Below are 26,247 nucleotides of genomic sequence, written 5' to 3'. Positions count from 1 at the left end.
TAGAACGCTTGCTTCAATATTCACACGTATGGCCGCACGCTCATCGAACTCAAAACATTAGATTTCTAGCACAAACAGAATGTCAGTCTCCAACTTTCCTTCGCTGGTGTGAAATGCCAAGTCCTGAATTCTTTTCAACGTAAATCGCGCTCTTTTGTTTATGGTACGCGAAAAATAATATATCGAGAAGTAAACAAAAGAGAATAAAGAGAAGTCTGCCATGCGCAGTATGGCCGATTTAAGCGCATCTGACTCTGAATCAGAAAATTTAAACCACGGCGAAAGTCAAGAAAACGAAACAAGCGACAATAACGTGGATGACACTGGTGATCAAACTCAAAGCAGCGAAGAAAGCGAAGAGATACTAGAAGAAATCGCTGACTTGTTGCCCAATCCATCTAAAAAGACCGTTACTGCAAAGAAGAAAACAGCACCCAAAGAATCCGAAGCTTCAACGTCCAAGTCTTCTACTAGTAAAAATACTGCTATTTCAAAAAAAAAGATGCCTATGAAAGAAAACAAGATGAGACAGGTACATTTTTGTTTATTTTCGTGAATTTGCTTGTTTTTCAAATAATATATAGAAATATTGATGCTCGAACAAAGATGGCGAAATTTTATACGTTTTTTAATTTTCTAAAACTGAATTTTGTGTGTATAAATAGTCATTTTTTGCAGACAAATGTTTTCTAGAGTATATATAGATTCAAAGTTTTTAAACATATTTTTGTACATTATTGTTGTTATTGTCTTTCAAAAGGTGATCGCTGCATTTATAGACATTTCGTTTTAAAGTTGGATTTATATATCCTTGCATAAAAAAATTTAGATATTCACTGAAAAGATCATTTCATAACATAAAAAAAATATATCACTATTGACTAGAGTATTGAACTGTTTGAAAAAAAATTTACACAGGGCAGTACCAAATCTATCACAACAAAGGACATGATCATCAATGCAATTTTAGAGTTGAATGATAGGAAAGGGTCAACTTACCAAGCAATCAAAAAATACATGACTGAAAATTACGAAGTGACAGAAAAAAAATTAGCAATGGTTACAAAACTGTTGAAAACAGCAAATGAAGATGGATGGCTTTTTCAAGTCTCTGGTACTGGTGCTTCATCAGGCAGTCACTTTAAGTTACCACCTGATATAAAGAAAGTCATGCAGAAAGAAAAGAAGAAAGAAACTTCGGAGAATAGTAAAGAAGAAAAGGCCAAATCTAAAGTCAAGACAGTAGTTAAAAAAAAAATAGAAAAGCTTACTGCTGAAAAAAATGTTTCAGCTAAGAAGAAACTTGCAACTGTAGCTTCTAAGAAGAAAGCAGCTGCAGTTTCTAAGAAAAAGACCACCAAAGCTTAAGTTTATTTTGAAGTTATACTTTTAGTTTTATACGTGTACTTTTTTTTGTAACATTTATTTCCAAAATTTTGAACTAGCTGTAAAAGCAAAATTTATTTCAACAAAAGTAATTATTATAACTTATTAATACTGCTTTAAGTTTGTTTCGTATGTTTTATTTATTAAAATGAAGTTGTATTGGTGCAAGATTATGTACTAAATGTGTTGGAAATAAAAACTCATTACTAAGTAATATTAATCTTTTATTTAAATTAAAAACATTCTTCAATTTTAATATATTTTACTATAATAGTATATTACTGTAATAGTAATTTTGTACAGTAAAAGCAATAAAATATTATTATTTGTTTTTGGTAAATTAATTTTTTAAAACTTAAAGTTGACTACATTGGTTTTGTTATTGAAGTTATGTACAAGGTGTTGGCATTGATGAAAATTATTTTTCCTTTTCAAAACGGCCGGCATTCGCACGTTCGCTTATATTGTCAACAGCTGGTCAATCAGTTCAGTCGATAATATTTAATACACGTGCGAAAATTATTTAGCCGAAAATCCGAAGTCGAGCTGGATCATATATAGGTGGTGTAAACAGTTGGAAATAAAATGTGTTTTTATTCAAATTAAAGAATCACTTTAAATTAGATAAGTGATTGAATGAAATGTTGCCAGCAGTGATTGAAATAACATATCAATTTTGTACAAAAGACCTTATAAATACTGATTTTTTCGTAAATTATCACAATAACAGTGTGAAGCTTTTGAAATATGTAAAGGTTAGAACATTTGTTATTTTTATTACTAACTTTTTATTTGTACAATGAAATTTATACTAATTAATTAATTTATATCAAGGTAATCTTTTATTCAGTATTATATCTTATGATCGATTAAAAACTTATATTCATTTCAACTCGTTATTTAGGTAAGCTATATTATGTTAATTTTTCATTTCAGAATTATAACTTGGAAATTAGAAATACAATTTACTTGATTGGTGATTGATCTTTAAAATGAATTCTGACAGCTTAGATAATTATTTTAGTTGGTTGCCAGTTATAAACACAGTTAAAGATCGTGTGAAAAATGATTCTTTAATTCATATGTTTTCATATAAGATTAAAATTCGAGAAAATACTAAGAATTTAAATAAATTTTTAAAGACATATCGTCCTAAATGTTACAGTGATTTTGTAAAATGCAAACAAGACATTTTGAATAAAATTACAAGTAATGTCGATGTCTCAGATGATTCAGAGCTTAGTGATAGTGATATTAAAACTTTTTATAGTAGTTTTAATGAAAGTAGTGCTGCGAATTTAAAAACCATTCACAACGATCTTTTTGTATGGTCTTTTATTGAAAAAAAAGGTTTAAAAATCATAGAACCAGAAAATGATTACAATAGTACCATCTGGGAACCTACAATAGATATAAGTATAGAGAATTGTCACAGTCAAGCTGAAGGTCAAGCTAAATGTAATGTTAATTTCAAGGCAGCAAGAGCTTTGCCAATGAAAAATAAGAATCCAAAAAAAAAGTCCAAAAAAAATATTTATCACAATACAAGAAACTCATCTTCCAGTAATTCTATTAATAATAATATTAATTGTATCAATGTATCAAAGAAATTTCTAGAAAAATATGAAGAAGAGGTTGAAAAGAAAAAAACTTCTGCCACTAAAGTGCTAAGAACGAAGAAAATAAATGGCTTAAAAAGAAATTTAAAACCTACAATCCACGATACCAGTCCACAATCCTTAGAAAATACCAAAGATTTTAGTTGCGATTTTATACATGAAAATTTTCAAGCTCAAAGCACTCAAATTTTTTCAGATACTTTCATAGATACTAGTATACAAATAAATAATCAAACCAGGCAAGCTCATAAATTTGCATCCAATCATACTAACAATCAACCTAGAGATTCATGTATAGAAGAAGATTCAAGAGCTGGAAATATTATACATCAAAACATTAAAAATGGCACTTCAAAGAATAATAAACAAAATACTTTTTTTAGTAAAAATACTGAGTCCTGTAATAATTTAAGGAAAAATAAAACCTTAAAAATTATTGGAAATGAAACACTGATAAAGAAATACAAAATAGTAGCCACAAACAACAAAGAATCACAACCTATTATAGAAGAGAAAAATGTTTCTTTATCTGGACTGAATAATAAAAATAATGATTACTCAAATCATAAATTACGTGATTCTGAAAGTGATTTTAAATCAATAGAGTCTGATAATGAAGAAGAAAATTTTGATGAATGCTATGATATACCTGATGATATCGATACTTTAAAGTTTGAAGATGATCAAGCCTCTCATGCCGAAGGAAGTTGGGTAACAAATCATAAAGAAACTTGTGTAGAATATGATTCTCAAGATAGTGAACATTATTGTAAAAGGATGACAAATGAGTCAGTAAAAAGTACATCTCCATGGATAACTAAGCAGTATGATAATTTAAAACAATTAAGATTACTAAACACTAGTGTAGATGATTCTGAAATTGATTCAAATGAGAAAAATCAATCCAACACTATTGCTGAACAAACAGTTTCAACAAAGAATAAAAACATTCCAAAAATATTTATCAACGAAACAGAAAAATCAAGTGAAATTCAAAGTAAAAAAGAGAAATCGTTTGTCAATGGCACACTAACAAGACATTTAGATTTAGAAATAAATACTTCACAAATCAGTAATGAACATTTTAATAAAAATGCAAATGTTGATACGCACAATGACAGAAAAAATGAATCTTCATTTAATCAAACAGACAGTTTCTGTAAAAATGGTGGTTCTTTAAATTCAAAATTAGACAATAATAATGTGTATTGCTCTGAATCTGATGGAGATAGTCAAAAGTCATTTCAGAAAATTAAGAAACTGAAATATAGAAAGAAACAACAAAAAACTAATATATTGGATTTGCCAAGTAATAGAGAACAATTATATGAAAGGCAATTACAGCATGATTTAAAAAATGTAAAAAGTTACAAAAGTATATATTCAACAAAATGTATCAACAATGATGACATTAAAGAAGGTATCCATCAAAACTGTGAAGAAGATGTTTTTTTGGATTTACATGTTGAAAACTTAACAAAATTAAAAATAAAATCAGCTAGTAGTAAATTAGATCATAGCAAAAAAAATAGTTATGGTATTTGTTCAAAATATAGTAGTTCTCATAGAAATTCCAGTGTTTCTAGTATAGAAGACCTTCCGATAACTAAATACAAGAAAGAGAATAGATTGAATGATAAAATCTTAACTACATCTAATGATAAAAAAGAAAATGAAGATGAAAAGATAATATCAGAACATCAAAAGAAAAAGCTACAAAAATTGAAAAAAATTGATCTTATTGCTTCTGATGAAACAAGTGACAGGGAAACACAACTTGAAAAAGAAAAAATTGGTGAAAAGATTGAAATAAAATTACAGAAGGCTTATGATAGTGAAATCGACAATTACAAAATAACAGAAACTATGTTATCTCACAAGGAAAGTCCAAGCAATATAGAAGATGATGTTTTACCAACTCAGCAAGCTCAGAAAAAAATCCAACAAATGAAAAGACTAAATTTTATTGATAGTAATGAATCAGAACGTAATGAATCAGAAACGGTTTCCATAAATAGACATGAATATAAATCAATAAAACCAGAACCTATAAAAGAGCAAAGTACAGAAAATTTTGAAAAAGTTAAGAAAGCAATTTGTAATGAGAATAACGTCGAAGACGATAAAATGCCAAGGAACGAAAAAAAATATTTACAGCAAATAAAAAAGATAAATGGTTTGGGAACTAATGTATCAGAAGACCTGGGTGAACATCAAGTTTTAAAAAATATAAGCAGAAAAATATCCAATGAGAAAATACAATTAATCAGTGCGAAAGAGCAAACTTTCAATGACAAATCGAAAAAAACCCATAAACTTACAGAAGAAGTAAATAACGAAAAGGATATCATATCGGTAAATCAGGTAAAACATTTGCAGCAAAAGAAAAAAATGGATGTGCCCACTGATAATTCGGAAGAGTCTAATAAAGGAGATCAAGTTTTAAAAAGTAGAAATAAAGAAATATTCAATGAGAAAACAAAACGTGAAGATAGCGAGAATGAAAATATTAAGTCGAATAAGAAAACCAAATTGCTTGAAAAATGTAATGCAGATTTACATGAAGAAAGAGATAGTGATATCGTCTATCATGACAGTGATAATGTTGATATCAAAGAACATAAAGTAACTATACCCAAAGAATTGAAACATTCAAATCTCTTGGATTATCTCAATGAAAGTAATGTTGAAAGATTTGATCTGTCTTTAAACGATGATGAATTTCAAAAGCATTTGCAGAAAAAAAATGTAGGTGAATTAGTAAATGATGATGATGAAGAAATCGATAACATTATACCTGTGGAAGTATCAAAACGTATGCAGCAACTAAAAAGATTAAACCTTTACGAGGATAACGATAGTTCTGATTCTGATGAGGTACTTATACACAATAGAAGTGATAGAAATATTTCTCGAAACCGATCCAGTGTCTCGAGAAATGCATACGATGATAGCTCGAGTGATGAAACAGAAAACATTAGTAAAGATCCACTAAAATCAATCGACGAACTTAACGAGTCTGAATTAAATGATACGAAAGGAAAGTTTCAAGATAACATTACAAACGAGGAAGATAACGACGAACAAAATATGAATGTTATCATCCCCGAAACGCAAGAAAGTGTAGATATTGTATCGGATAATATTCAATCCCAAGAAGTATTTTCATTTCCTGAAAATTTGGCAAAATGTTCAAGTTCAATTCCCGCAACTCCAAAATCAGTCTTAAAAAAATCGAGTCCCACTGAACTAGTAAGAAAAAAAATAACGGAGGTATGTACATCATAAGTTTATACTGTAAGATTTGAAATATATATATTAATAATTGTAAAATTGAATATTTTATATATAGATCACTGAACTTGTTGAACAAGATGAGTTAACGAAAAGTTCTTTAAAACCAACAATAATTTTGGATGATATATCTGATGATGAAGAAATATTTTTTATTGATGTTCCAAAACACGTATGTTAAATAAAATAAGAAATGTTAGATAAAAATGAAAATAATTAATAAAAATTGTCGTTAAATATAAAGATAAACTATATATTTACTAATTCGAATGAAATGTACAATTCTTGTTATTAATATTGTAATTTTTTTTATAGCTTTTTGATCAAAACATAATTGGTAAAAAATTGATTGTTTCAAATAGTTCTTTAACCATAGGAGAATCGAATTATAAGATATATGATAAAGACATTCCACCTATAATGACATGTGTAATAAAATCTAAGAAGAAAAAGTACAAAACAGGTTTGTAATTATTTTATTAAGTATAATTTAATTAAATATTAACATATGTATAATTGAAAAAGTTTACATTATTTTTAGTGAATGTAAGACCACTATTTTCAATTATTGCTCAAGGAAAGATTAACGGAGATGAATTTTATGGTACAGAATCGACATCAATAGAAAAGTCAAATTCAAAAAATTTAAAGTTGTCTTTGAAAGATAAATTGCATAGCACGTCTTCCATAGCATTAAAGGATGGCATAATTGCAAAGAAAAAAAGGATAAAGAATAAGAAAATTAATTTGAATTTGAATGATGTTGATGACATCGAAAATTTTAAAAAAATAACAGGACAAGGAATAGCAAGTACAAGCAAAGTACCGAAAAGAAAATTGTATGAAAGTGATCATGAAATGAAAGATTTAGTAGATAGCAGAACAACAGAATCTATTATGAATACAAATAGTTCATTAAAAAAATTAAAGGAATTGAAAGAAAGAGTAAAGGATACTGTTGATACAAGTATAAAGTCTGCTGTAAGAGTAAGTACAAATGAGCCAACACTTAAGAATATCAATGTGAACGAACCAGCTCCCAACAATGAAAATAAAAGTAAAGTTGAAATTTCGACGCAAAGCAAGTCTAAAACAAAAATTAAGACAAAAACGAAAAGCAAAGTCGAAGAATCTAATACAAAGACAGAAGAGGAATTTGCGTTAGAAAAAATTACCAAATCTCTAGAGAATGACAAGGAGATGTTTGAACATATGCTTCAAGACTCATTTTTACTTGATGTATCTATTGTCGAAGAAATGAAAGCGGCGAAAAAGAAAGGAAAAAAAAGGAGCGTAAATGAAGATGCTAACTCAGATACAAGAACAAAAAGAATAAAGAAATCAGAAATGAAAGAAGAAAATTCAATAGCTGCTGTAAAACCTAAAAGATCAACAAAGAAAGTTGAAAAAAAACCTAAAGAAGAGCCAGCATCTGTACAAATAATGAAACTTATCAACAGTGCATTTCAGCTTAACGACGATAAACTCAATACTTCAACATCCAGTAACGAAAGCAGGTATGAAGCTCTCGACGTCAAGCGCGTCCCAGCGAAAAAGAATTACTCGTCTTCGAGTAGTAATGATGAATGTGAGAAAAAATATTCAAAATTAGAATTTTATGTCAAGGAAAAATTGAAGGAAAAAGAGCCAACGGAACCTATAACTTCACTGAACAATTCTACTCTCGAACAAAAAGTAAAAGATGAAAAGAAGAAAATTAAAAAAATCTACTTCGACGAATAAATAGACTGGATAAAAAAAAAGTAACAGTTGTACATAAATTAGTTTTATTTATAGATTTTATAGTAATTTGACATTGATGTTTTCTTTTGCTTTATTTGTACAAATATTGATAATGCTCACTTTTCAGTATGCTAGTTGTAATTCCGCGGAATGATAAAGTTCCAAATGCATTCAGATGTTTCATTGCGATGCACGTCTGCGTAAGTGTGAGCCGATGCACCACACTCATAACCGAGAATACTACGATGCCATTTAAGATTTTCCACTGCAAGGCATTGGCCAGTCATCACGTGTTGAATCACAATCCTATGGATTTAGTACAAAGTATTGTAAAGTTTTATGTTTTGTATTTGGAGGCATATATGTGAAATGTTCGGTGATAGTTAAAAGGCGCTATTAATGTTCATAATATTATAATTTTCTTGTTTTTTCCCATTTATTACGCGAATTGTTATTTTCCTATAGATATGAAAAAAATTTTATTTTGTTGATTTCTTACTTTTGGACCAGTTATTTTATTATGACAAAATATAAGTGTTTTTATCTAAGCATACTGAAAAGAACTGCTACCAATCGAACAGCTGGTGTGTAGATGAATTATTTTTATACAAACTAGAATGTATTTGTAATAACTTTATTCGAATACAATAATAAATTTTTATATGCAATAATATAGCACTTGTTATAAAAAACCTTATGCATGGTGGAATGGGATCTCCTTCTGTCTCGAATCTCTGCTGTCTGTTCCAGTAAAGAGCTCTCCACTTTGCATAACAATCTTTGGTAACATTCAAGCGCAGAGGATTGTGATATTTGGGGCCGAATTGACCATCAATAAGAGGTGTTTCCGATCGCAGGTATAAAATTTCATTTGCATAAGGCAGCTTGAAGCAGAAGATAAAATTCCCAGTAAATGATCATTAACAAGTTTCAGATTTAACTTATATTACTATTAATTATGAGAATGTTGCACTATAATAGTATAAAACTGAAGGTAAATCTTTAATTTTCGTCAAGGAAAACGGCAAGCATAAATTACTTTTATAAATTTAAAAAGAAACATTGAAGCATTTACAAAAAGAAAAAAAAAGTTGCACTATGTAGTCACAAAAAAACGTAAACCTGCAAATAAAACTGTCGTCCAAATGTAAGGCAGTCACCCTCGGTCCCGAAATCGACATCGACGATTTTGAAAATATTTCTAGAAGCAGGACACCTGTAAGGTGAGCAAGCAACAGCGCAACCATCAACCATTCTGGCGATCTCGATGTCCTCGTAAGCAGCAGTGGCAGCAAGTGTTAAACCCAACTGCCTTGGCCCCCAAGGTATCTCAGCGTCAGGACATCCTCGATCGCTTTCCAGTTTGTACGTCATATCGATCACCTCCGGCGCGTGTACTTGCACATGTTGACCAAATTTTATGTAATCGCAGGATGGATTCGTTGGCAATGGCACGCCGCGAATGAAGTTGTGGATTAAGCGACGACGACGCTGACATATCAATAAACCTTTTTTACGCTTTTTGTCTTGTTCCTCGCGTTGTTCCTGCACGAGAGCGATAGATAATACGACGCACACTTGACGTCAAATACAATCCTCAGAATGAAAATCGATTGTTACTGTGCGAAATAAAAAATGTACGCGGAGTCGCTGTGGCGAAGGTGCTTGCTAAAAATTGTATCTGATATTATGATATGATGTCTGCGTTAGTGAAAGGCTCAAACAAGAAATGAAAGTCATAGCAACTAAGTAGTTTCTGGAATTCAGAGAGGCGGTGCGAGCTCGAGCGCAGCCGAACGCATTCTGTCGAGATTCAAAGCTGCGTTATATTGCACAGACCGCATAATTTTTCGAGCGCCATAATGCATAATGCTATACTTCGAAAAGAAATATATTTTTCAAAGTCACAATTGTTCTTTTACAAATCATTGACTCGCTGCTCCAATTGCATGCCTCTTATATTGTAATATCCAATTGCAAGCATGACTGTTGGAAATCCGATTGAGATGAATCGTGAAGCAGAAGTAAATGAATAAAAATTCGATGTGTAAAGGTGCGCGCCTGCATAAGGATAAAGTGCCTCTAATAGTTAATCAGTTTAACGTGTCGAGCGAATTGCGAATAACGACAAAGTACAATTTGATCGATTTTTCCTGCGCTATTCTGGAAATTCGAATAAAGCATGACATGCGATTTATGACAGATAGATGCATTCCGTCTTGATGAAAGGGTTTGACGGCGCCGCAAGAACTAAATGCTCGAGATACAGAGGCAAGTTTCGCTGGTAACTATAGCACGAGTCGTTCCGATCAATAAACTGTCACACGTGTACTAATTGTATTAGTATCTTGTTTATTTTGATTTGGTTATTGAATTACAAGACAATTATGAATGCCCGCGATTGACGTGGACTTTCGCAATTATTGCATTCCAAATGCGCGCGAATCATCAGCGTAATTACCTAAGAGGATAATCGAGTTTATCAGAGTATCAAAAATAGATCGGTAGAAGCTCCAAGTTTTATAATGTGAAATCATTAAACGAGAATAGCGTTTGACGCGAAAACAATTGTGCGCAACGTACCCTGCTTCGTATGACAGTCTAAACGTTACTGCCGCTCGAGCTTTAAAAATCAATCTATATGCTTTACGATCTATTTATAACAGTTATTATTGCCAGTGCAGAATCAAGGCTAAATTTAGTCTAAGCAATTTTTTTTGTAGTTGCGGAACCTCACGTGTACATTCGGTTAGGATTCGGCACCGTTTTGTTATCTTTTTTCCGTTGATGAAAGGTATTTTTAACGTGCACAACAGCGAGCTTTTTTGTTGGTTATCTGTGTAATTGAAATATTCGTGGTTTATTTTTACTTACCATTTCGAGCTGGAGTTTGTCTAGCCAGAAGCCAACTAGGACACGTCCGGAGTACATTGTTAATCGTAATGTGTGTCATTTACATTTAAAAGAAAGTAAAGAAACGATATGATTTGTGTTCTCGTGAAAATAAAAGTAACGATTAAGATCTTGCAGAAACAAATGAATGAAAATATTAGACTGGAGAACGCTGTTGAAAATGAAACCGTATTGATTTAAAGAGAATTTGTCGTCGATAAAGAGAAGGTATATTAAGTAAATTTAATATATATAGTATTTTCTATAAAAAAAAATGATATTTATTAGATGTAAGAAATACACGCCTTATATAATAATAACGTATGTACAACTTAAACATAATGAAAACGCAGAAATAAATATGTGTATCAGTACAGTTGATGGTTTCAAAGCGAAAAACGTAGGATATTGGCCCTGACAAGGGCCGTTTTACGATTCGAAACGCAATGATTGTTCGTCATCTTCGCGTCCGAAATCAATCGCACACACACAAAATCAACCCTCACCGACGTTCAGCTTACTTCTTCTTAGCAGCTGCTTTCTTAGCCGCTGGTTTCTTGGGCTTGGCCGCTGGTTTCTTCGCCACCTTCGGTTTTTTCGCGATCTTGGGTTTGGCAGTCGCGGCTTTCTTCACGGCTTTCGGTTTCTTCGCGGCGACAGGTTTAGCGGTTTTCTTCTTCTCCACCGCCGGCTTTTTGGCAGCCACGCTGGCCACCGCGGGTTTGGCTGCGGCGACAACGGTCTTCTTCGGCTTTTTCACCGTGGCGGGTTTCTTGACCGCCGCCGGTTTCTTGGATGGCGATCGTTTCCTGGCCGGCGCCGGCTTCTTGGCCTTGGCAATGCTGGACTTTTTGCCCTCGAGACTGGCTGCCGAGAGCTTAAAACTGCCAGAGGCACCTTTACCCTTGACTTGAACCAGCTCTTTCGAAGCGACAGCCGACTTGAGATACTTCTTGAGGAACGGCGACAGCTTTTCGGCGTCGACCTTGTAGGCGGCGGCGATGTACTTTTTGATAGCCTGCAGCGAGGATCCACCCTTCTCCTTCAGCGTTTTAATCGCGGCCACGACCATTTCCGAGGTGCGCGGATGATTGGGCTTTGTTCTCGGTTTCTTCGCTTTGGCTGCTGCCGCTTTCTTGGGGCTTGTAGCTGCTGCTGCTGGTGCTGGAGTCGACGATTCCGCGATGTCTGCCATCCTTGACGATTCTGCTGTTTCGTATGTTTTGTAGGCAAGAGCTTTGAGCGCGCGCGCGGGACGCTTCTGCTATTCGACTGACTGAGTGGTGTAGTAAGTGGTGCGGCTGGCGCCGCAAGCGCTTGATAGTCATACCGCAGCACGGACCTCGGAGAGAGGCCAGCGCGCACTTTGGCACTTGGCGCGTCGTGATCGCATCTTCTCGCGGCACACTTTCTCGAGTTTCAACCGAGTTTTCCACCTGATAACTCCCCCGATTTCGCCAGATTTCCGAATCAGCGGCTCGTTCAAACTCTGAGCAACGCCACGGAACGCACAACACTTGCGAACCCGAGCCGTGCGCGAGCTCGCGAGAGTTTTTCGCAGACTTCGCTTTTCGACACTTGTCACACCTTCGAGGCAAAAGATCTCGTTTTTTCTTAGCTCAGTTGCAGAACCGCCTGGTTCCACCTGCAATCGACAGCACAGAGACAGAACTATCGGGCAAACTTTGAACTTTGGACAACCGATGAATCTTCAGTGAGCTACAGGCTTGCGAAGCGAGGAGTCGAGTCTCGTTTTAATTGTCCGAGCTCACCAGCCCCTGCGAGTCGATCGCTCGTTTCTAGGATTTGCGAATTTTTTGGTTTTTATCGATTTCACGACTCACTGACCAATGGAACCCCGGCAGATCAGTTCGATTTGATCTCCGAAGAGTTGTTGAACCACTTCCGGACGACAAAAGCACTGTATAGTCAACTCGCACGCCTTCAGAACGGTATAAATCCCCTTCGATTGTCACATTACAGGAGTAAAACTTTTTACGAGGGAATCCGACGAAGCTATGGTGGTTGATGAATTTACATTTTTTCAGAAGGTTTTCATGAGATTTTTGCTATTTTCGAATTATTTTCTGAACAAAATAGCACAATTCGATTGCTAGTGCATAACGTTTGTATGGGACCATTGGGACTATTCGAGTTGTTCAAAATATTTTTAAGCACTGTGAAATATTTATTTCGTACTACTCGCGTGTGTGTCACGTCAACGTATATTTGCAATCTAGATGAATTTGCTAATTCATTGAGCTTGCTATCAATCGGCCAATACTTTTGCCTGTTCAAATAAAATTGAAAAAGTACCGCAGATTGTAGGTTTAATTATAGATGGATGTTGTGTCTCTATAATTAAACGCTGTCAACTATTTACAGTTAAGTCTAATAACATTGAATTGAAACTGTGGCCTTTTAAATATCGTGTACCTTAAGCCCACGTACATGATGTAATGTTGAAGCTACGTAAATAACGCTATAGATTTGAATGCAAATACTAATAAGATATTCAACGTGCAAAAGTATTTTAGATATAAGTTGGCAAATGTCACCGAATCATCAATTCAATGTGATATGATTTTATTTGCAGAGTATAATTTCGAAAGAAGTCATACAAAAAAATATAAGTTTTAGAAAGTAGGCACGTATGTCGTAGGATACATGACACGTGGACGTCAATGTTTGCCAACTGCGAAATCGCGTTTTCAATCTATTTTTGAAAACATTTGACGTTATCACGGAAATCATCATCAAAACATAATGAAACGACATTTTTCCAAAAGTTTTTCGTGTTATTCTGCATTCAATGCACAGGAAAATTACAATACAGCGCTATACTGCAAATAAAAATAGCCATCGAACAATCCGAGAATGTGAATTGTGAAATAAATTAGCATTCGAATTCTTGATTGAAAAAGAAAATTGATTTGATGGCTATATTAGCTGCGAACATGAAAATACTTAATTTAATTTCAATGTGAATAATATATATTACAACGAAAAGTTCCCATTGCAGGAAAATACAGCTAGCGTTTATCTGAATCTTCGTTCGTGCAACTGTTTTCCGACAAAATCCATCGCCTCTAGCTCATTCGCCAGCATTTCGATCATTACATCGTAACGAATCGTCGCGATTGGATCCACTCCTATTTTCAGTAAATAGGACGAGCCGCGACAAAGTGCGATGCAGCTAGCGAACTTGGTACTTGGCGCGCAACAAAGCCACTCGTTCTCCGCTCGATAGAAGGCTCTTCCGCGAGCTCTGGCCCGCGAACGCTACGCCGTACACTCGGAGAGAGCCGCGAGCAAGCGAACGGCGGGTCGATCTTCGGAGTCGCTCGCCGCGGGTCCCGAGAAATTCAGGATTGTTCGGGCGGTGCGCGATCGACGAGCGCGCGCGAGCTTTCGATTAATCGGCGTATCCCGTGGACGCGCTGCGGCAATCGTCGCCGCGATCGCCGGCGCTCGCAAAGCGAAGATTCGAGTACTGGACGAAGGCCCGAGTCGAGTTGTGGGGAGCGGACGGGCGGAGGAAAAGTGCGAGTGCTTGGGCGGCGGAAAGCCAACGTGGCCTGCGGAGAAGGTCGCGCCTGGGTGCAGCAGAGTCGCGCGGTCTCTCGCCGAGGTCCGCGCTCGCTCGACGCCTCTACGCAGACAATGGACGCGTCGAAGAAGCCGCTGCACTCGCAAAGACGTGCATTAATTTGAACGCGCGCGCGAGGGAGGGAGAGAGACAGATAGACGGGCGCAAGCTTCGGCATTATTGCTTTACGCTCGGCCAAGTGCCGCGCGACTCTCGCGCACTTGCCGATGACTTTTCGGCGATGCGCTTGCTCTTTGTCCTTCGACCTTCCTACTGCACGTCACTCGGCCACGCGGACAAAGGATCGTTTGGGTGCGACTGGTTGCGACGCGAGCCTCTTTCTTCCGACGCCCTGGCGTGCAGCAGGGTGGGAAGGCTAAGAGGCGCAAAAACCAGTTGCAATTGTCACGCCGACGGGATTACGATTAAATGCTTATTCGCGGATGCGCCATGAGACGGAAGAGAATCCATTTTTTCTATAGATGTGTGTGTGTGTGTGTGTGTGTGTGTGTGTGTGTGTGTGTGTGTGTGTGTGTGTGTGTGTGTGCGTGTGCGTGTGTGAAGACTTCAGAACGGCTCTATTTTTTATCTTTCCGATCGCTTGGGTTTCGACTTTTTTGCCGTTGTTTCGCGTCCAATTCAAAATTCTCGTTATTAACTAGCTGATATCAATATAATGTATTATAATGAAACACGGTATACAATTTAGATAAACGGACTGCTACCACATCTTCGACATTTACAGTTATAAAGCTATTCGTTCCTTAGAAATGCTCGGTGTAACGTATGCTTACCAACCGTACTGCGAATCAATTATCCAGAGATTCAATAATAAAAGCAAACTATTACAAAAATTGCCGAACCTACGCCTCTTTAGATTTCATCAACCTCGTGACTTCCTTGTCTGCAATTGACTACAAATGGGACCAAGTTAACAATTGCATCATAATTCTATAAAAATATCACGTATAAGCAAGGAATGGAATGTTTTTATCAATAAAATCAGCTATTCAAGTTCTCGATCATGTACATTACGAATACAAGCAATTTTTCTTTCAAATATGAAATGATAATAGGTGTCGATCAATTGATTAAGATAGAGTGATCGTTGAGATGTAGAATGCCATTGACGACAATTACATTTCACGTTTAAAAAATGAAAGTCTCCTTACGGTTTCAAAATGGCCAAGCGCTCTCAAGTTCTTGAGGTACTTTGCAATATTCGAAATTCATGCGATATCTACCAATGACGAGCAAATAAAACGCAACGCCAACTGAAAGCCTGAAGAATAAATGGCGAATCTTGCTTAAAATTCGTCTAGCATCAACCCAACGTACAATTTGACCAACGACGCAAAGAGCCTGATAACACGACGAAAGCGCACAACTCGTACGACGGCAAAACTCGGGTATGAATCTGAAATGTTCTCCGCGCTCGGCTCGAAATCCAGCGTGTCGCGCGAAAATCCGTCGTGTCGAGAATTTTGCAAATATCAGAAGAAAAAAATGAGCGCGAAGCAGGTCGCGCGGGGGAGCTCGCGTGCCCCGCGACTGGTTAAACTGCAACTCCACCACTCGGATTGTCGGCGATTATCTCGACACAAGTGCGACGGATTTTCATCGCTCCAAGTCTCACTGCGAGCCGCGTTATTCTACTTGCGGGAGCACCGATCGGAAGAAGACCGAGGTCCGATAATTCAGCAGCGCGGTGACATTTTAATCGAGGGTTGCAGCCCATCGACCATAGCTGTGCGTATAAAAAGCTTTCGCGGGTGCTTGCAAGCTCGCCTAGCCAAAGTGATGCTGGTGTCGCGCGAATTCGCGCAGTTCGAACGAGAGGCGAAGGGCGAAACAGGGATTTGGAAGTGAGGTGCGGGCTACGAAAATGGCAAGCAAAGTGCAGAATGCGTACCGCGAACAGAGCTGAAGTCGCGTGCATCGGAGGCGCAAGTCCGCGCGGGTCTCTGAGCGACGTCCGCGCCGTGCTGTGACTTTCGCGGCAAGCGCTCCGCGCCGAGCAATGCCACTTTGATTATCACGTTCTGCAACGGCTACTGTCTCGCGCTCGCGTGCTCCTCGTCTCGCGGCAACGGCAACAGCAAGGACAATGGTAGCGACGGCAGCAGCAGCAGCCGCTTCGGCCAGGAAAGCCGCGCCCAGAGCTGCCACCGCGAGCAAGCCAAGGGCGAAACTCAGTCATCCGCGTACCGCCGAGATGGTGGACGCCGCGATCGCTGCGTTGAAGGAGAAGGGCGGCTCGTCGCTGCAAGCCATTAAGAAGTACATCAGCGGCACCTACGCCGTCGACGCCGAGAAGCTCTCGCCGTTCATCAAGAAGTACCTGAAAAGCGGCGTCGTGGCCAACAAGCTGGTGCAGACCAAGGGTAAAGGTGCGTCCGGTAGCTTCAGACTCGGTACTGGGGAATCCGCCAGGGTTGTCAAGAAGCGCGCGGTCGTCAAAAGGACGGCCGCGAAGAAAACTGGTCCCGCTAAGCCCAAGAAGAAGGCGAGCGCCAAGAAGAAGATACTTAAATCGGTGGCTGCTAAGCCGCCCAAGCCAAAGGCTGTGAAGAAGCCGAAGGCTACCGGGAAGGCTAAGAAACCGATCAAGAAAGCTTCGGCCAAGAAGTAAATATCCGAGGCCTCTCTAAGTACACAATTGTAAGCGACGTCGAAAAATCAGTCCTTGTCAGGGCTAGCATATCTATTTATGATATACGTATCTAAATGGTTCACGTTCAGTTTCACCTAGCTCATCTGTACACCTAGTATGTCGTTCCGGTTGTTCTCATGCGCGCGACGTAGCCTGCTCATTCGCAGCGTCGCGCGTGCGCTTCGTTCATTCCAATTTCATTTCTTACGCCTAGACTTCTACCTAGACTGTCTTTTCAATGTACTCATCTATATGCGTAACACGTAAGATTTCAAATTTTAATGCTTCAGATAGGTGTCTTGTCTAAGCAATAATGTGATTTCTATAGGATCTCTGTGAAGAGTCATGACTATAAACATGGCTATAAAACGTAATTCTTATTAGATTATTTTTATTTTCTTATTGTCAGTATTTGTTATTTTCTTTGGCACCGATTGTATAATAATCGTCAGAAGATTATGCCAATGTATCATCTTTCGTTATACACAAACATCGTTATAACAAAACATACGAAAATTAATATATATTTATTTTTTAATAAAAAACAAGTGAGTAACAACGATTGCTCATCAAAAGTACAAATACATTTGCGTATGCTCATTTCATACCTTTTAAGAATTTTTTCAAATATTATTTGCAATCTCTCTTTCAGAATGCACTGTGAGTTGTTCAAATTTGCGCATTAGCTCATTTTTTCAGTTTGAAATAATTGATTTATCGACGAAACAACGGTTTTTAACAAATTAAAGAGATAAAAGTTTTAAGCAACATCAATTTTCTTCCATTGTAGCATGGTATAAAGACGCGCCACAAATGTGATGGTGGCATATGTAACAATTTATAAAGCCAACAAGTTGTACTCGGAACCGAGTATTCGACAATAAATTGCCACGCTAAGCGTGGCAATGCCTCACTAAAATCGATGAAAGTGCGATATACGAGCAAAAGACTTTTCCCGCACATAGAAAGTACCGTAATTATCCGCGATTTCTAGACATCTGCATCCGCGTATGCAACTGCGCAGTACGGTACCAACGCGTTTTACTCGCTCACGTAGTCAAAAACAAGCTCGTCCGTTCGATGAATCGCCCTTTAGCGCCGCCATGTTGACCTACTTGTCGTGTTTACAAACACAAGACGCTCTTTTTGTGCACGCGCATTTGCTTATTGTTTTAGGACTTTTAGGCACGATACCATCACCATGGGCGCAGGCGAGAGCTGCGCCGCTGCTGCCATCGATCGTTCTCCTGCGTGATTATGCAATAGGTGATCGGATTGACCCTCGCACGCTAATAATTGTTTTTCATAAAAAAAAATGATATGTAATTAGCCAAGGTTTAATTTTTACCATCTAAAAACAATAATTTTATACTTTGTATTTCTAGGAATAGCCAAATTGATAAAACCTAAAAAAACAAGATCTCGAAAAATCTATACTCCCGACACTACTCATTTTTGAAAAAAACAAAACAATGCAAATACATTTTACTTAATTTGTACCCATTGAAAAAAAAAATCAAATTTTTTAAAGTAGCATTGATCAAATCTCCAATTGAGAGCCAATATATGAAGCGTATTTACAACTGGTGTTATGTTAAGACATGAACTCATGAGCCGCGAAGTTTAAATTCCGAATGATTTTTGACGTTTATGTAAAAAATAAATAAATACAATAAATAAAACAGCAGATCATACAAATAATATATAAAAGAATTACTTATCATTCAAAACTAATGTTTATTAACATTTCAAGTAAAATGAAATAATAATTTGTTAGAGTTTCAAATTATAACCGTAATGATGCATTTTTTTTCACCACTCTTTTTTCATCTGACTTTATTTTATACTATTATTATTTCGATTTTTAGATTGAAGAATTATTCTGATTGGAAAAGAAATTCTGTCGGTGTATTTCAGTGATTTGGACAGCATAATCCTGTGAGAGGTTATTTAATTACTAGGTTATTAATACTAGGAGTTCCTATAGGAACTAAATGAATAAATATATGATTTATAAAATTGAATATTATATATATAAAATATAAATATAATAATTTATAAAAATAGTTAAATGTCTGATAAAAGTAAGAAATTGTAAATTTATTTATAGAATTGAATTCTTTTAACTAAAAAAAAAATTTTTTTTTTTAAATATATTTTAGGATTAAATCTAAGATATATATGACTTTAGGGTCAAATATAATGAAAGAGGTATGCATAAAAATGCATATCAGGGAGTTTTTACGCGCACATATATATGCATTTTAGGTCGTAGAATAAAGTATACGGAGTATACTTTATATATATATATATATATTCCTATTCTTTATTTAATTATATTAATTAAATATTTTATATATAAATAAATATTTAATTTAAAATCTAAATTATTAAATAATTTAATAATATATAAGTATTTATATATATATATAAATCATTTATTATATAAATATCATTTTTGTTCAAAAAAAAACATTTCTGTTACAAGGATAAATTAATAATTAATTAAATTTTATATAATTTTAATTTAGTTTAATTAATTAATTATTATATATATATATATATATACATTTATTAAAAAATTTAAATTTAATATATAAATTTAAACAATATAAAATTTATTATTTAGAAATTATAATAAATATAGAATATTTTTGTGCCAGCATTAGCGGTTAAACAAAATTATATAAATTAATTTTTTTAATTTTACAAATAAGTATTAAATATAATTAATATATTTAAATATTTTTTTTAAGATAAAATTAAAAAAAAATTTCTTAATATAGATTATTAAATTAATAATAAAAAATTATTATAATAAACTAAGATTAGATACCTTATTATTGATAATAAAATTTAATAATATTAATTATTTATATTAAAAATTATGCCGGTATTTTAATCTAATTAGAGGGACTTATTTAATAATTGATAATCAACGAAAAGAATTACTTATATTAAATTTTTATATATGTTCGTTAAAAAAATATTTAAAAATAATTTTTTTTTAATTTAAAATAATTTGATTTCAGATCAATATGTAAATTAATATATAAGAATAAAAGAGTCACATTTAAAATAATTATAAAATTAAATTTATAATAATTTATAATATTAGAATTTAATAGTAAAAATTTTTAATTAAAAATTTTGAATAAAGTATGAAATATGTACAAATCGCCCGTTAATTTTTTAAAAAAATGAAAGATAAGTCGTAACAAAGTAAATATACTGGAAAGTGTATTGAGAGAAAAATAGTTTAAATAAAAATATTTATATTGCAAAGAAAAGATATTTATATAAATTTTTTTAAATAAAATTAATTAAATAATTAATATTTGAATATTTTATATTATAATAAAAAAAAATTATAAAATTTAATTATTTAGTATTATTTAAAAATTTAAATTAAATTTATAATTATTGTATTGTAAAAGATATTGAAAGTTTAAATTAAAATTAATTTAATTAATTTTTACCTTTTGTATCAGGGTAAATTAACATCTATAATTTATATTTATAACTCGAAATAAATTGATCTAAAATAATATCATAATTATTATAATATTAATATTATAAATATTATTTTAGTAGAAAAATTCTTATCATAATTTATTATATCTAGTTATTTTATAAATAAATTTAATTTATAATAAATCTAATAAATTAAATAAATTTTTATTTAATTTATATATTTATTAAATATTATTAGAAATAAATTTAATAATATTAATTATATAAATTTATATAAAATTTATTTTAATAAAAATAAAAGTTTTTATTTTTAAATAATTTGTTATAATTAATAAATTAAAATTAAAATTTAATTTAATATTGAAAATTTATAAAATAAAATATTTAAAGAATAAAAATATTAATATAATGATTTAATTAGTAATTAATAATAATAAACTATAATTTTAATTTTAAGATTAAAAAAATGAATTCAGCAAAAATTTTATTCAACTGTTTTTTAAAACATTGTTTAGAAGTTTAAAATTATAAATATAATCTGCTCAATGATAAATTAAATAGCTGCAGTATATTGACTGTACTAAGGTAGCATAATCATTTGTCTTTTTAATGAAGTCTGGAATGAAAGATATTATGAAATAGAATCTTTATATTTTTAATAATAAATAAATTTAATTTTAAGTTAAAATTCTTAAATATTATATAAAGACGAGAAGACCCTATAGAATTTCATAATTATTTTAAATTTAAATTTTTATAATTTTAAATTTAAATATATTATTGAATTGGGGAAATTTTAAAATTTAAATAATTTTTAATAATTTTTACTTAAATATAAGAATATATTATCCAATAATAAATTTATTGAATATAAATTAAATTACCTTAGGGATAACAGCGTTATAATTTTAGAGAGATCATATTGAAAAAATTGTTTGCGACCTCGATGTTGAATTAAGATAAAATTTTTATGGAAAAATAATTATTATTAGTCTGTTCGACTATTAAAATCTTACATGATTTGAGTTTAGATCGGTGTAAGCCAGATCGGATTCTATCTTATATTTATAATAATAAATTTGTACAAAAGGACTTTGTATCTATATATTATATTTAAAATTGAATTATATTAATTACTTTGACAGATTAGTGTATTAAATTTAGAATTTAATTATAATATTAAAATATTAAGTAATAATATTTTTTTAATTATTACTTACTTTAATTATTATCATATTAGATATAATAATTAAAATTTTAATTAGAATTGCTTTTTTAACTTTATTAGAACGAAAAGTTTTAGGATATATTCAAATTTGAAAAGGTCCTAATAAAGTTGGATTTTTAGGAATTTTTCAACCTTTTAGTGATGCAATAAAACTTTTTACTAAAGAAGTATCATTAATTTTAAAATCTAATTATTTATATTATATAATTTCTCCAATATTTAATATAATATTAATAATACTATTATGATCCAATATTCCTATATATCAAATTTATTTAATTTAAAATTTAATTTATTAATAATTTTATGTATTTTAAGATTAGGAGTTTATGGAATAATAATAGCTGGATGATCTTCAAATTCTATTTATTCTATAATTGGTAGGTTACGTAGAATTGCCCAAACAATTTCTTATGAAGTAAGGATAATTTTAATTATATTAATTATAATTTTTTTAATTGAATCATTTAATATAAATTTATTTATAAATTTTCAATGTTATCATGAATTTATATAATAATTCGTTTTAATTTTTTAATAAATAACTTTAATAAATTAATATTTATATTAATTATTTTTGGATTAATTACTATATTTATAGCAGGAAATTCTGCAAATTTTGAATTTGATTGAAAAAAAATCATTGCATATTCAACTTTATCTCAATTAGGATTAATAATAATAATTTTAGGTATAAATAAATATATATTTGCTTTTTTTCATTTAATTATTCATGCAATATTTAAATCTATAATATTTATATGTTCTGGTATTATTACTCATTATATGAATAATTATCAAAATATTCGATATATAGGATGATTAAAAAATTTTATACCTATAACTGCATCAATTTTATTGATTTCAAATTTTTCTTTATGTAGATTACCATTTTATTCTGGATTTTATTCTAAAGATTTAATTTTAGAAACTATATTTATATATAAAATTAACTTATTTATTTATATTTTATTATTAATTAGAACTATATTAACAGTAATATATAGATTTCGTTTATTTTATTTTTTAATGTATAACAAATTTATATATAATGTAATTTTTAATATTTATGAAAATAAAAAAATAAGAATTTCTATAATTTTATTAATATTTATATCTTTAATATTTGGTAGAAGATTAAATTGAATTTTATTTAATAATATTGAAATTATTTATTTATTAAATTATGAAAAATTATCTATTATTATAATTTGTTTAATTGGATTAATTATTATTATAATAATTATAAATAATTTTGCAAAAATAAAATTTATTTATAGTTTTCAATATTTTTTTAATAAAATATGATTTTTAATAAATTTAAAATACATGATTAATATTAAATTGTTAAAATTTGGTAAAATTTACTCTTTATCATATGATAAAGGATGGAGTGAAGAATTTTTTTAAAAAACTATTTATAATTTAAATAAATCAATAAAGTGAGTGAGAATTTTAAATTTTAACAATTTAATTAATTTAATAATTTGTTTAATATTAATTAATATATTAATTATTTTAATATTATAATTTAAATAGTTTATATAAAATATAATATTGAAGATATTAAGAAAATTATTTATTTTTAAATATTTTAATATATTATATTATTTATAAAATAAAATACTTTATTTTTATATTGAAATTATAATGTTTTTATTTAAACTATATAAATTATGAAATTATGATTATTTTCAACAAATCATAAATATATTGGTATGTTATATTTTATTTTAGGAATATGATCTGGTATTATTGGTTTATCTTTAAGGATAATTATTCGATTAGAATTAGGTAATCCTGGTTCCATAATTGGTAATGATCAAATTTATAATTCTATTGTTACAACTCATGCTTTTATTATAATTTTTTTTTGTTATACCAGTGATAATAGGAGGATTTAGAAATTATTTAATTCCTATAATAATAGGTGTACCAGATATAGCTTTTCCGCGAACAAATAATATAAGTTTTTGATTATTACCTCCAAGATTGATATTATTATTATCTAGGATATTTATTGGCAGAGGTACAGGTACAGGTTGAACGGTTTATCCACCATTATCAAGAAATTTATCTCATAGAGGACCATCAGTAGATTTATCTATTTTTTCTTTACATATTGCTGGAATTTCATCTATTATAGCCTCAATTAATTTTATTACTACTATTATTAATATAAAAATTTATAAAATTGAAACTATTTCTTTATTTTCTTGATCTATAATATTAACAGCAATTTTATTATTATTATCATTACCAGTTTTAGCTGGAGCTATTACAATATTATTATTTGATCGAAATTTAAATACTTCATTTTTTAATCCTATTGGTGGGGGTGATCCAGTTTTATATCAACATCTTTTTTGATTTTTTGGACATCCAGAAGTATATATTTTAATTTTACCTGGATTTGGGTTAATTTCTCATATAATTAATAATGAAAGTATAAAAAAAGAAGTATTTGGAACTATAGGCATAATTTATGCAATGATTTCAATTGGTTTATTAGGGTTTATTGTTTGAGCACATCATATATTTACTATTGGTATAGATGTTGATACTCGAGCTTATTTTACTTCAGCAACTATAATTATTGCAATTCCTACTGGTATTTCACTATAGTTAAATAGGCTTACCGATGTGAAGAACTACGCCTATTAATATTTTTTGGGATGAAGTATGTATGAGTATATGGTCTCTATGGTTTCTTTTTTTTTTTTAAGATCTCGATATGTTAAAATTGATGAATGAATATCTGACATCTCTATATCTTAATTAGTTATAATTGTTGTTAGATTGTCGTTATCGTTATGAATTTTGTCAGGAGATGTATTCGATGGGAGATCAAGCTAGAAAGCAGTGCTTAGCGCGAGAAGATGCAGTTATTAATATTGTAATTTAGGTAAGGTGGTATTAAATAGAGTTTTTAAAAATAAATAATAAAAAAATTAAGTTTGCATTTGTTAGTTACAAATTTATTGTTAGCAGGATACCGTTACATTCACCACGAATAAATTACTGTGTTTTTTGGAAAACCATTTGTACAAGTTGTATACACGATTGCGCAAGTGTGACCACCGTTTTTCCTAAAGTTTTATACTTTACTTTTCTTTTTCATTTAAACGAGGTGGCGCAGGCGCACAAAACGTTCTTCTGAATTACGCATTTATTGTTAATCATTCAACAATCGGCAGTTAACAACACAGTAATACTCGTAACTTAGCTAAAGATATTACTCAAACTACCGGTGATTTAGTTTTTCTTTCTATTACAAAAATGCCTGTCGACATTCCCGGATTTGCATATGCCGCTGCTGTTGCAGCCGGTGGAATTATGGGTTATGTTAAATCTCGTAAGTTTTATTTATTATTCTCTTTATTATTTTTCCATATTATTTGTAAATTTATTCATTACTTAATGACTTCAAATATAATTCTATATGTACAAAATTTTAGCTTGCATATGAAAAATTGAATGAATAAATTATTTGCAGATTCCATTCCATCACTGGGAGCCGGACTTTTATTTGGATCTATCTTAGGATACGGAGCATTTCTATCATCACAAAATGAACAGAATTACGGCGTAATTTTAGGTAGTAGTGCAGCACTTGGAGGATTAATGGGATATAGATTCTATAATACAGGCAAAGTCATGCCTGCTGGACTGATTGCAACAGTCAGGTAATACACTAAAATTAGAATAAAACCAAAAAAATGCACACTACTTTTACTTAAATGATCATTTTCTTTTTAGTGCTATAATGGTGATTAGATATTCAATGCGAATGTTCTCATCAGCTTCATCAGTCAAAATGCAATAGCTTTGAGTCATGTGAATATATTAATATTTTAAATACTTTGCATTTATCTTATTAACATTATGATCATAATTATAAATGGGTGATATGTAGGGTTTAACATTAGTATTTTTTATAATAAATTTATTAATAAAAACCGTTTCAACTGAAATTTTTTTTAAATAACCCTAACTTTAATATTTATAAAAAAAATAGAACAGTACTTTATTATTAAATAAGTTAATAAGAATTTGGCTAATGGACTGACTAATAAGCAAAAATGCACAATTTTCATAGAACAATTTATCAATAGTTAGTCATAATTAATAATGCTAATGCAAGATCCATATCCATAATAAAAAATAATGATTAAAAATCCAATCTAAACGATTCGGATTATTGGTACTTCGATTGTATTGGCATGCAGTAACAATAACAATGAATATAGACGCTTATTAAGCTTGAACTATGAAGGGTAGAGACTTTCTCTCTATTCTTATTTTCTCTTTCCATAACTTGGAGAGTTCAGGAACATCTTTTATTTATTGGTGTATGAATGTGCTAGAT

General features: G+C 31.6%; 6 protein-coding genes and 1 pseudogene across 13 annotated transcripts; 5 read left to right on the top strand and 2 right to left on the bottom strand.

Moving 5' to 3' along the window:
• The first annotated feature begins 78 nt into the window (after positions 1-78).
• Positions 79-1,600, top strand: LOC131664655 (histone H1-I-like). Its single transcript, XM_058935939.1, has 2 exons — positions 79-532; positions 919-1,600. Exons 1-2 carry the CDS (start codon positions 221-223, stop codon positions 1,366-1,368), a joined length of 762 nt encoding a protein of 253 aa, XP_058791922.1. The 5' UTR covers positions 79-220; the 3' UTR covers positions 1,369-1,600.
• A 365-nt stretch (positions 1,601-1,965) lies between these two features.
• Positions 1,966-10,508, top strand: LOC131664536 (repetitive organellar protein-like). 7 transcript variants are annotated; one of them, XR_009301942.1, is made up of 10 exons: positions 1,966-2,141; positions 2,323-6,278; positions 6,358-6,471; positions 6,615-6,762; positions 6,841-8,062; positions 8,170-8,626; positions 8,719-8,899; positions 8,977-9,036; positions 9,248-9,407; positions 9,475-10,508. XR_009301942.1 is itself a non-coding variant. In XM_058935721.1 (6 exons), the coding sequence occupies exons 2-5, from the start codon at positions 2,379-2,381 to the stop codon at positions 8,040-8,042; spliced, it is 5,364 nt and encodes a 1,787-aa protein (XP_058791704.1). In that variant the 5' UTR covers positions 1,966-2,141; positions 2,323-2,378; the 3' UTR covers positions 8,043-8,062; positions 8,170-8,705. The 7 variants fall into 7 exon arrangements, 2 of the variants coding, with proteins under 2 accessions (XP_058791704.1, XP_058791705.1); XR_009301943.1 differs by lacking the exon at positions 8,977-9,036; XR_009301941.1 differs by having other exon boundaries at positions 8,977-9,407.
• Positions 8,046-11,005, bottom strand: LOC131664537 (cilia- and flagella-associated protein 161-like). Of its 2 annotated transcripts, none has more exons than XM_058935723.1 (4): positions 10,917-11,005; positions 9,165-9,587; positions 8,736-8,926; positions 8,046-8,348 (listed from the first exon to the last, which is right to left on the bottom strand). In XM_058935723.1, the coding sequence occupies exons 1-4, from the start codon at positions 10,971-10,973 to the stop codon at positions 8,174-8,176; spliced, it is 846 nt and encodes a 281-aa protein (XP_058791706.1). In that variant the 5' UTR covers positions 10,974-11,005; the 3' UTR covers positions 8,046-8,173. The 2 variants fall into 2 exon arrangements, with proteins under 2 accessions (XP_058791706.1, XP_058791708.1); XM_058935725.1 differs by lacking the exon at positions 10,917-11,005 and adding an exon at positions 10,504-10,586 and having other exon boundaries at positions 9,165-9,439.
• Positions 11,006-11,200: 195 nt separating this feature from the next.
• LOC131664538 (histone H1-like) lies at positions 11,201-12,235 on the bottom strand. Its single transcript, XM_058935726.1, has one exon. The coding sequence runs from the start codon at positions 12,127-12,129 to the stop codon at positions 11,452-11,454; it is 678 nt and encodes a 225-aa protein (XP_058791709.1). The 5' UTR covers positions 12,130-12,235; the 3' UTR covers positions 11,201-11,451.
• A 4,301-nt stretch (positions 12,236-16,536) lies between these two features.
• On the top strand, positions 16,537-17,777 carry LOC131664496 (histone H1B-like). The gene has a single exon (XM_058935643.1). The coding sequence runs from the start codon at positions 16,631-16,633 to the stop codon at positions 17,153-17,155; it is 525 nt and encodes a 174-aa protein (XP_058791626.1). The 5' UTR covers positions 16,537-16,630; the 3' UTR covers positions 17,156-17,777.
• Positions 17,778-22,745: 4,968 nt separating this feature from the next.
• On the top strand, positions 22,746-23,195 carry LOC131664696 (NADH-ubiquinone oxidoreductase chain 5-like; annotated as a pseudogene).
• A 727-nt stretch (positions 23,196-23,922) lies between these two features.
• LOC131664529 (transmembrane protein 14C) lies at positions 23,923-25,827 on the top strand. The gene is made up of 3 exons (XM_058935713.1): positions 23,923-25,233; positions 25,375-25,564; positions 25,638-25,827. The coding sequence occupies exons 1-3, from the start codon at positions 25,158-25,160 to the stop codon at positions 25,702-25,704; spliced, it is 333 nt and encodes a 110-aa protein (XP_058791696.1). The 5' UTR covers positions 23,923-25,157; the 3' UTR covers positions 25,705-25,827.
• Positions 25,828-26,247: the final 420 nt, after the last annotated feature.

The sequence above is a fragment of the Phymastichus coffea genome, unplaced genomic scaffold (assembly GCF_024137745.1).
Source record: "Phymastichus coffea isolate CEN01 unplaced genomic scaffold, Cenicafe_Pcof_1.1 PCOF00044, whole genome shotgun sequence".
Lineage (NCBI taxonomy): Eukaryota > Metazoa > Arthropoda > Insecta > Hymenoptera > Eulophidae > Phymastichus > Phymastichus coffea.
This window is presented reverse-complemented; position numbering and strand designations above follow the sequence as displayed.

Bases quoted from the DNA above. Each gene is read 5' to 3' on its own strand.
- LOC131664538 (XM_058935726.1), bottom strand. From the start codon at position 12,129: ATGGCAGACATCGCGGAATCGTCGACTCCAGCACCAGCAGCAGCAGCT.
- LOC131664529 (XM_058935713.1), top strand. From the start codon at position 25,158: ATGCCTGTCGACATTCCCGGATTTGCATATGCCGCTGCTGTTGCAGCC. The intron at 25,234-25,374 runs GTAAGTTTTATT...AATTATTTGCAG, and splicing joins TATGGGTTATGTTAAATCTC to ATTCCATTCCATCACTGGGA. The intron at 25,565-25,637 runs GTAATACACTAA...TTTTCTTTTTAG, and splicing joins GGACTGATTGCAACAGTCAG to TGCTATAATGGTGATTAGAT.
- LOC131664655 (XM_058935939.1), top strand. From the start codon at position 221: ATGCGCAGTATGGCCGATTTAAGCGCATCTGACTCTGAATCAGAAAAT. The intron at 533-918 runs GTACATTTTTGT...AAATTTACACAG, and splicing joins AAGAAAACAAGATGAGACAG to GGCAGTACCAAATCTATCAC.
- LOC131664537 (XM_058935723.1), bottom strand. From the start codon at position 10,973: ATGTACTCCGGACGTGTCCTAGTTGGCTTCTGGCTAGACAAACTCCAG. The intron at 9,588-10,916 runs GTAAGTAAAAAT...GCTCTCGTGCAG, and splicing joins ACAAACTCCAGCTCGAAATG to GAACAACGCGAGGAACAAGA. The intron at 8,349-8,735 runs GTTTTTTATAAC...CTAAATCCATAG, and splicing joins CCCATTCCACCATGCATAAG to GATTGTGATTCAACACGTGA.
- LOC131664496 (XM_058935643.1), top strand. From the start codon at position 16,631: ATGGTAGCGACGGCAGCAGCAGCAGCCGCTTCGGCCAGGAAAGCCGCG.
- LOC131664536 (XM_058935721.1), top strand. From the start codon at position 2,379: ATGAATTCTGACAGCTTAGATAATTATTTTAGTTGGTTGCCAGTTATA. The intron at 6,472-6,614 runs GTATGTTAAATA...TTTTTTTTATAG, and splicing joins TTATTGATGTTCCAAAACAC to CTTTTTGATCAAAACATAAT. The intron at 6,763-6,840 runs GTTTGTAATTAT...CATTATTTTTAG, and splicing joins GAAGAAAAAGTACAAAACAG to TGAATGTAAGACCACTATTT.